General features: G+C 38.1%; 1 protein-coding gene across 1 annotated transcript in view; it reads right to left on the reverse strand.

Annotated features, from left to right (window-relative positions):
* Window positions 1–10,692, reverse strand: part of NWD2 (NACHT and WD repeat domain containing 2) — a gene marked incomplete at its 5' end in the record, with an annotated part of 234,881 nt that overhangs the window by 15,892 nt on the left and 208,297 nt on the right. The window contains 2 exons of the mRNA XM_007953535.2: window positions 3,802–3,946; window positions 8,507–8,710. Coding sequence (XP_007951726.2) covers window positions 3,802–3,946; window positions 8,507–8,710 — 349 coding nt within the window. The remainder of the gene's footprint in view (window positions 1–3,801; window positions 3,947–8,506; window positions 8,711–10,692) is intronic.

Genomic DNA, 10,692 nt, shown 5'->3' on the forward strand with positions numbered 1-10,692 from the left:
CACAAGTCATGGTATTTTTAATTGCCTCATACGCATGTGAGAGCTGGACAATGAATAAGGAAGACCAAAGAAGAGTCGATGCTTTAGAGTTGTGGTGTTGGCAAAGGATGCTGGAAGAACCATGGACTGCTAAAGGATCTAAGAAATCTGTCCTGGAAGAAATGCAGCTGGAATGCTCCTTGGAAATGAGAATGGCCAGACTTCATCAAGAAGGGACCATTTTCTGGAGAAGGATATCATGATTGGTAAAGTGGAGGGTCAACAAATAAGGGGAACACCCACAACGAGACGGATTGACAGTAGCTGCAACAATGGCCTCACATACAGCAAGGATTGTGGAGCTGGAACAGGACCAGGCAGTGTTTTGTTCAGCTGTACATAGGGTTGTTATGAGTTGGAGATGACTTGATGGCATCTAACAACAACAACTCTCCTTATTAGAATACTATATTTGTTTTTTGTGTTTGCATTTTCTGTAGCATTCTAAAACTCAACCAGTCGTAGTGCTGATGAGTGTAATATTAGGAACAGATTCCCAGCCCTGATTCCTATTATCTGTGAGACATTAATATATTTACCATCTCTGAGACCACTTAAGTTTTGAGGTTCACAAAAAGGTATCATTTATTTATTTAATTCAATTCTCTTTCCTTCCTGTTCAAATTACATTCAACCCAAATCTAAGTCTTATACTTTTAGAGATTCTATCTAGTATTCTAATCATAACAATTTTAAAAATATTCAAATAATAGACTATATCCATTTCAAAGAGTTGGTACTTCTCCAGGAATTTTGATTATACAGATACAGTATTAAAATGTGTTTGAAATATAAAATTAAAATTGTCATGAAGGTACACATCTTTAAGATGATGTAACCCTAAAAAGAATACAGTCCACTTGTAGTAGTTCATATGAAATGACTAATCTTCACATGACTATCCATTTTGATAGAACTCTTTAATGTGGGTCAATTTAGGAGAAAGAATTTGCAAATGAAATATTTAAAAACTTGAACTGCATGATTCTAAATAAGAGAGTGCCTTCTCAGAACATCAAGAGGAGCTATGGTGGTGTGTGGTTAAGGCATGTGGCTGCTAACCAAATGGTTGGCAGTTCGAACCCACCAGCCAATCTGCAGAAGAAAGATGAAGCAGTCTGCTTCCATAAAGATTTACAGTCCTCGAAACCAATGGGGGTTGCTATAAGTTGGAATTGATTAGACGGCAGTGTGTTTGGTTTAGTTTTTCCAAGAATTAGTGTCTTTCACAATCAACACCAATGGAAGCTGCAGTCTAGAAAGAAGATGACACATTGCACTGGGCATATCTGCTGCAAAAAGATGTCTTTAAAGTGCTGAAGAGCAAAGATGTCACTTTGAAGTCTGAGGTATGCCTTATCCAAGCCATGGTATTTTCAATAGCCTCATATGCATGTGAAAGCTGGACTATGAATAAGAAGACAAAAGAATAATTGATGCTTTTGGATTGTGGTGATGGTGAAGAGTCCTGAAAATACCATGCACTGCCAGAAGGACAAACAAATCTGTCCTGGAAGAAGTACAGCTGAAATGCTCCTTAGAAGAAAGAATGGTCAGACTTTGTCTCACCTACTTTGGTCATGTGGTCAGAAGAGACCATTCCTGGAGGAGGATGTCATGCTTAGGAAAGTAGAAGGTCAGAGAAAAAGGGGAAGACCCTCAACAAGGTGGACTGACCCAGTGGCTGCAATGATGGACTCAAACATAGCAAGGATTGTGGGGCTGGTGCAGGGTAGGGCAGTGTTTCTCTCTGTTGTACACAGGGTCTCTATGAATCAGAGTTGACTCGAAAGCACTTAACAACAGCAGTGTCTTTCACATCAAGAAGAGGAAAGCTTTTGCTTTGGGCATTTTTGCTAATATACTAATTGTTTAGCAACAGGGTGGTTTTGCCCTTGATAAAGATGAAGAGCTAGAATCTTATAACAATAAAAATGAAAATAAAAAATAAAATGATTAAAAATATCCCAAAGGAACATTAAACAAAACAAAATAACAACAACAAAAAAAAACCCAACCCACTGCCATTGAATGGATTCCAACTCATAGTGACCTCCATTGGGTTTCCAAGGTGGGAAATCTTTACAGAAGTAGATTGCCCCATCTTCCTTCTTCAGAGCAGCTGCTGGGTTTGAATTACCAACCTTCTGGTTAGCAGTCAAATGCCTTAGGCACTGTGCCACTAGAGCTGTTAATCTGTATATTCTACAAAGAGTGCTTATTACTGCAAATTTTTATATTTTCAGGAAGACCTAAAATAAGATCTAATTTTCTGAGGGCTTCCAGAAAGGGAATTTGCCAAAATGACTATTTTTTTCTGAGGTTGAAATACACATATCCAGGGAAAATGTTATCAAGCTCTCATGAATGCTTCTCCATGTCATTCAACAAAAAATCTGAAAATGCAACTGCTATTGCCTCTTTCCCTCAATAATGCTTTACTATCAACTTTCAAGATAAATGCTACATAGATGATTACTTTTACAAAGTAGTGTTTGTTCTCTGGAAACTGACTGACAGAACCCTTAAGATCTGTAGTTTCCTGATAACTTCTAACAATAATCTTCCTTACTACTCCTAAAAAGGCCATACGAGTCTCTCTGTTCAGTAGCTGAGGAGGTTTGTTTTAAAAATATTTAAATGAGACGCTACCACTCCCTTACTTAAATCCATCTCACCTGGAATAAAATGTAAGGTTCTTCCTATGGCCTGTGTCTACCCCTTGGACCTCATCATTCCCTCCCAGGGCCTGGTTACCATTACCTTCTTCCTGCTCCTAGAACATGCTAGGCACATTCCCTGCTTAGGGCTCTTGAACTTATCTATCCATCTGCCTGGAACTGTGGGCCTTCATTTAGCCATCAAGCTCTGATTCCTTTTTGTCATTCAACTCAAAAGTCATCTCCTATTGCCCACTTCATCTAAATCTGGAACCTACACCCTGCATCAGGCACTATTCTCCTATTACTGTATTTTATTTTATCCACAGCACTTATCACTTCCGTAATTATCTTGTTCATTTATTTGGTAACATTTTATTTATAATTTATTTGCCCCTACTAAAGAGGGCAGGGATCTTGCCTTCTCTTTCATTACTGTATTCCTAGTATTTCGCACATGATACCAAAAACCAAAACAAACTCACTGCCATCGAGTCAGATCTGACCCATAGCAACCTCTTCTTAGGTTTCCGAGGCAGTATCTCTATGGAAGTAGACTGCCCAACCTTCCTTCCAAGGAGCGGCTGGTAGGTTTGAACTGCCAGCCTTCTGGTTAGCAGTCAAGTGCCTTAGGCACTACACCACCAGAGCTCCTTTCGCACATGGTAAGTACTCAGTAAATGTTTGCTGAATGAGTGAGGGAATGAATGAATGATCAGCTCAGCTGAGAAACACTGGCAGAGTTGGATCTAGTACATCCAGTTTCTCTGATTTCTTTTAAAATTATATGATCTGGAGAAGTAAAGGTTATCAATAAACGTGAGCAATAATTGTGAGGATGGCGCAGAAATGGGCTGTTTTTCATTCTGTTGTACTGAGTTGCTGTGAGCAGGCACCAACTCTACTGCGCCTAACAACAACAACAACAATAACATGAGTTAAAACAGAAGAACACTTAGCTCTCCAAGGCATGGAAACATTTAGAAAAATTATGTTTTCTCAGGCAGTAAATGAGATTAAATTTGCAGAGCCATTAAAAAAAGGCAATGACTGTATCACTATTTATCTATTCCTTAGTTTACTAAGGATGTGTGAAAATTACCTGAGAACAGGTACCTCTTAGCTTGGCTGTGTTTCATTTTCCCCTGTTCATGCAACAGTTTTACAGAAGCCTTAAATATCTTCTTGATCTCATCTGATATTTCTTGCCATTTCTTCTCAGTTTCTGTATTGGCAGAAGACTGCACCTATGGGAATGTAAAAGTAAGATACTATTCTTAAAACCATCAAAGATAACAATATTTAAGAGCAAGAGAACTGATACTGTTTGAAGGCCTACTATGTGCCCTGGGTCATGAAACAGTTTGCACTCGACTACTAACTTAAAGGCTGGCGATTTGAACCCAACCTAGAGCTTCACAGAAGAAAGTCCTGGCAACCTGGTCCTGTAAAGATTACTGTCAAGAAGATCCTATGGAACAGCTGTATCTGTAACACATGGAGTCATGATGAATTGGTATCAACTCAACAGCACTTTTTTTTTTTTTTTACTATGTACCAACACCATGATAGACAGTGTCTCATTAAATTCCCCCAATAACCCTGAAAGAAGGAAATTATTATTTCCATGTTAATATGTGAAGACACTAGGGGTCAGAGAATTTAAAATTTTTCCAAAGTTATACAAGGATGTTAACCAAAACAGGATTTATTTGGCTTTAAAGCCTATAGGATTTTTAATTATATTATGTTCTTTCCTCCTGAGTTATAACACAAATAGCATAAGAAAATAATCTCCCATATCCTCCAAAGAGGTGAGGAATTAAATGAGGAGATAGGAGAGATTACACAGATATTTTCAGATTAGGTTAAAATTCACAATGAAAAAATATCAACGATTTAATGATAATGAAAAGATCCTTCTGAAGCTGGTTGTTGCTATTGTTCTGGTGAGGCTTATTTTACCTCCTGCTAGACTCGAAGGCACATAACAACAACAACAACAAACTCTGAGGCTCACTGTGATGTTTTATGACTGAAGGGAGCACAGAAAGGGAAGGCATTATTTTCTTGTGAAACACTAGAATAGTGGTGATATTACATAAAACTTTTTGAAATTAGTATTTCTGGGTTAAATTTATTCATCTTTCCAACTACTTTCACATACACACACCCTCTGAGGGTCTGGACAAAATGCTAAGCATAGATGGAAATAAGAGTAAAATAGGAAAGACTAGCTACTTTTCCTTACCAAAGAATAGCCCACTTTTAAGAGACACAGGGAACAGATTTAGGAATGATCAGGGAGGCCTGTGCTCTGGGAAAGCACTTGAGAGAAGAATGATCTCTTTATACGTTTTTTTTTTTTTTTTTTCTCCCAACTAAGTAGGGCAAAGGAGTGAAGGAGAAGAAAGTAGGTGGTATTGGTGGGAAATATGTGGCTTACTGCCTCTGAAATAAAAATGTCAAGAGAGTAACATTTATAGTCTTGATGATCATCTTACTCACACACTCTTTTAACAATAGTTTATACAGTGTATCATGTAGAGTTTCAAGAATAATTCAAATTTCCCTAGACGATCATAGACACAAATGGAGAATAAACAATGGCAGACATAGACTAGGAGGGTGTCACTCGAACAGAAGGGGATGGTTTAAAGCATGGTTTAAAATGAGGAAAGGACTGCATCAGTGTTGTATCCTTTCACCAAACTTATTCAATCTCTATCAACAAATAATCTGAGAAGCTGGACTATATGAGAACGTTGCATCAGGACTGGAGAAAGACTCATTAACAACTTGCGATATACAGACAACACAACCTTGCTTGCTGAAAGTGAAGATGACTTGAAGTACTTACTGATGAAGATTAAAGACTACAGTTTGCAGTATGGATTACACCTCAACATAAAAGGAAAATCCTCACAACTGGACCAATAAGTAGCATCACAATAAATGGAGAAAAGATTGAAGTTGTCAAAGATTTCATATTACTTAGTTCTATAGTCAACACCAATGAAAGCAGCAGTCAAGAAATCAGATGACATATTGCACTGGGCAAATCTGCTGCAAAAGATTTCTTTAAAGTGCTGAAGAGCAAAGATGTCTCTTTGAAGACTAAGGTGAGCCTAACCCAAGCCAAGGTATGTTGAATTGCCTCATATGCATGTGAAAGATGGAAAATGAATAAGGAAGACCATAGAAGAGTTGATGCTTTTGAGTGTGGTGCTGGTGAAGAATACTGAGAGTACCATGGACCGCCAAAAGAACTAACAAGTCTGTCCCGGAAGAAGCACAGCCAAAATCTCCTTGGAAGTGAGAATGGTGACTTTGTCTCATCTACTTTGGTCATGTTGTCAGAAGGGACCATTCCCTGGAGAAGGATATCATGTTTGGTAACGTGGAGGGTCAACAAAAAAAGGAAAGGCCCTCAATGAAATTAAATGACACAGTGGCTGTAATGATGGGCTCAGGTATAGTAAGGCTTTTAAGACTGGCACAGGACTAGGCAGTTTTGTTTTGTTGTACATAGGGTCACCATGAGTCGGAGATGACTCGACAGCACCTAACAACAACCACCATATATGAGCAAGTGTTCTCACACCACAGTGTAAACCAGGATTCTTGAAGTGCTACCATCTTTGATGTTTAATTTTACCTGCTGCTATATTTATTCCTAGCATATTTAACTGGGAATGACTTGGGTTTACCAGAATGTTCCTAATCAAAGAAGCAATATTCCTGTAGATAATTAATCTCAATAATGCATATGAGGAGGAAGAAGAAAAGAGGTCAAGAATTCTGACATGACTTCAGAATGTGGAGAAAATGCTTTATCTCAAATATCAGACAATATATAAAATATATTTATATCAAATATCAGACAAATATACAAAATCCTTAAGTGCAGAACTGTGGCTGACCTAGGGCTCTCCTCTTGGAGCTACTGACTATATCAAATCACTTTTATATCACTTTTGAAAAGGGTTGAGTACCTGTGCTTTCTTTTCAACTGCTCTAGAAATTCTATGCAATAAATAAGTCCAGCCCTTCTCTCTTCCTCTGATACTTGGTTTCAAGGGACACAGAATATGTAGATTTGGGAACCAAGCTGGAGAGGACATAACAATAATGTTTTCATCATACTCATGTGAGAAGTGAGATCACCTCAAGATTCTACAATAAGCTATAGAACAGAAGTTAACTATGCATGAAGTATTTAAAGGAAAAATATTGAATAAAAAATAAACAAACAATGAGAGACTATAAAAATAGGTAGGCAGATTTTAAAAAGAACTCTTGACCTCCACAAAAGAATGTTTCATGAAACAAAAAGTGTAATACTTGAAAAGTCAACATATGAACAGAGTAGACACAGCTTAAGAGAAAATTGGTAAACTGAAGCATAAAATCTAAAGCAATCTCTATGAAGGAAACAAAAAAAGATAAGGGAAATTGATCATGTGAAAGAGAGTTAAAAAGCATGGAGGACAGACAGAGGTGGTTTAATATACATCTAGTCAAAGACCAAAAAGGAAAGAACAGAAATAATAGAGACACCATTCAACAAGGGGATGTCTGAGAACTTTCCAGAACTCATGAACCACATGGATCTACAGATACAAGAAGCATGACAGATACCAAAAGTATAAAAATGGAAGGAAAGTGGAAAAAAATTTTCAGGTAAACAAACTTTAAGAATGTTTACCACTAGTATACCTTCATTTTACTTGGATCCACAATCAAAGCCCATGGAAGCAGTAGTCAAGAAATCAGATGACATAATGCACTGGGAAAATCTGCTGCAAAAGACCTCTTTAAAGCGCTAAGGACCAAAGATGTCATTTTGAAGACTAAGGTGCACCTTACCCAAGCTATGGTTTTTTCAAGTACCCTATATTCGTGTAGTGCCTAAGGCATTTGACTGTTACCCAGAAAGCTGGAAGTTCAAATCCACCAGCCACTCCTTGGAAGGAAGACTGGGCAATCTACTTCTGTAGAGATACTGCCTCTTAAACCCAAGGAGGGGTTGCTATGAGTCAGAATTGACTTGATGGCAGTGAGTTTGGTTTTTTTGTTTGTGTATATTCATGTGAAAGCTGGACAATGAAATAAGGAAGACGCAAGAAGAACTGATGTCTTTGAATTGTCGTGTTAGTGAAGAATATTGAAAATACCATTGGATGCTAGAAGAATGAACAGATCTGTCCTAGAAAAAGTGTAGCTGGAATGCTCCAGAGAAGTGAGAATGGCCAGACCCACTAGTACGAATGGGAATCGTCTTACCTACTCTGGCCATGTTGTCAGAAGGGCCCAGTCCCTGGAGAAGGAAATCATGCTTAGTAAAGTAGAGGGTCAGAGAAGAAGACCCTCAACAAGGTGGACGGACACAGAGGCTGTAACTGTGGGATCAAGCAGAGCAAGGACTGTGAGGCTGGCACAGGACCAGGCAGTGTTTCGTTCTGTTGTTCACAGGGTTGCTATGAGTCAGGGCTGACCTGAGAGCACCTAACAACTAACAACACCTTCATTAAAGTAATTTCCAAAAGATGTAATTTAGGAAGAAGGAATGTGATTCTAGAAGGGAAGTCTGAAATGGTAAAGGAAAGGTGACTAAAAAATTGGAAAGTTTCTTAGCTTTTTTTTTTTTATTATTGTTATTAATATAAAAAAGGTTGTAAGGAAGACTGAGGTCATGTACTGTGAATTTTCTGTAGAGAAAAATCATCTTTGGATCATAGACACCATTTAAAATAAGGGATAGATAAATACTTTGCAAGGTGATATTCTAGAGAAGTGTGACTTACTGCATTTTTATTGCTTTTCAGCATTTCCGATTTGGGTCTGAGGTAATAAGCTGCTGGCACCGAGTTCTCATCTCGACAGTACCACTCTTCCAGTAACTTGGTCTCCAGCTTTGCCTCTATGGCAGCATCCAAAATCATTTCAAATTCCGAGGCTTCAACTTCTCCAGGGATTCGGATGTTCCCATATTTCTCACCTAATAGTCCCTGTGTAACAACAAGAAAGTTCAGTTTAGTGTATCACCAAGAAAGTTCATTTTATTATACAGATTAGGTAGAAATGCCATAAATACTAAGATATAGATAATAAAATATATGGTCCCATTAGTTTACACTTTTAATCAGAGTGGGTATTTGTTATTAATGGATTATTTCATGAGTAAAATTGGATCAACGATAGGTGGCATAGTGCCTAAGATATTTGACTGCTAACCAGAAGGTTGTTGGTCCAAACCCACCAGCCACTCCTCAGAAGCAAGACTGGGCAATCTACTTCCATAATGATGTTGTTGTTGTTGTTGTTATGTGCTGTCGAGTTGGACCCGACTCATAGCTACCCCTCCTTGGGTTTCCAAGGCAGTATCACTACAGAAGTACATTGCCCCATCCTCCTTCCGAGGAGTGGCTGGTGGGTTTGAACCACCAGCCTTCTGGTTAGCAGTCAAGTGCCTTTAGGCACTCCACTACCAGAGCTCCTTCCATAATGATACTACCTCAGAAACCCAAGGTGGGGTCACTATGACTCAGCTCCAACTTGACAGCAGTGAGTTTGGTTTTTCTTTGGATAGTGTAATTATGAAAGGAGATCTGGTGACATAGTGGGTAAGGCATTTGGCTACTAACCAGAAGGCTGGAGGTTCAAACCCACCAGCTGCTCTGTGGAAGAAGGATGAGGCAATCTACTTCCATAAAGATTTACAGCCTTGGAAACCCAATGGGGGTTGCTATGAGTTGGAATTGACTCGATGGCAGTGGGTTTTGATAGTATTATTATAACAAATTATTCATATACTGGAAATGAGATTGCATCGTATCAGGCAAATACAAAATACAAAATTTTTATAGCAGTTTATTTTCTCAAATGTCTAAATGACAAAATAAAAGTTGTTTTACTTCCAGCAAAGAGAAATGACATGCAGGCTCCTATGGAAATGTCAAACATGAAAACTCTCAGAAAAGAACTGCCTTGTGAAGAGCTGATTTTATGGTTCTAAGCTCTGGTAGCACATTGCCTAAGGCACTTGCCTGCTAACCAGAAGGCTGGTGCTTCAAACCCACCAGCTACTCCTCGGAAGGAAGGTTGGGCAATCTACTTCCGTAGTGATACTGCCATGGAAACCCAAGGAGGAGTCGCTATGAGTTGGGTCCAACTCGATGGCAAACAACAAGCCTCAGATTTACACAGCTATAAAAAAAAGTACAGCATCATTGAAAGTGATGCTACTTTCAACCTCACTAGTAACTGAGAAAAAGAAAACAAAATATAAATAAGATAGGAGCTCTGGTGGCATAGTGCCTAAGGCATCTGAATGCTAACCAGAGGCTGGCAGTTCAAACCCATGAGCCACTCCTCCGAAGGAAGGTTGGGCAATCTATTTCCATAGTAATACTGCCTCGGAAACCCAAGGAGGGGTCGCTATGAGTTGGATCCAACTCCACAGCAGTGCGTTGTGTTTGTTGTTATAAAAAAAGATATCATATTCTTCCTATTAAATTGTCAAAGAAAAGCAAATGCTTATTTTTATATGAACATGTGAGAAAATAACCCTACTGTGCTGATGGGTGTGAAAACTGACCCAAAATTTCTCTGAAATGTATTCTGGGAATAAGTATTAAAAGCTTCAAAAAAACAAAACAAAACTTAAAAAAAAAACAAAAAACCCAAAACTATAACTATGATTTGGCAATTTTTCTACTGGGAATTTGTTCTTAGAAAATAATTAAGAGTGCATATAAAGACTTAGAAGAATATTTACACTGAACTTGTCTTAATAGGAAAGAATTTGTATAACCTCTCAGGAAAGGGGAATGTTTAAATAAATTATGACACATCTATTCAGATAAATACTATCTAACTATTGAAATTATCTTGTAGGACTATCATGTCTTGGAAAGATACTTATATTACAAAATGAGTAACTTATGAAAGGTTATATATATATATATATATATATATATATAGTGTATCT

Source organism: Orycteropus afer, unplaced genomic scaffold (assembly GCF_000298275.1).
Source record: "Orycteropus afer afer isolate SDZICR_OR568_19922 unplaced genomic scaffold, OryAfe1.0 scaffold00399, whole genome shotgun sequence".
In the NCBI taxonomy this organism is placed as follows: Eukaryota; Metazoa; Chordata; class Mammalia; order Tubulidentata; family Orycteropodidae; genus Orycteropus; species Orycteropus afer.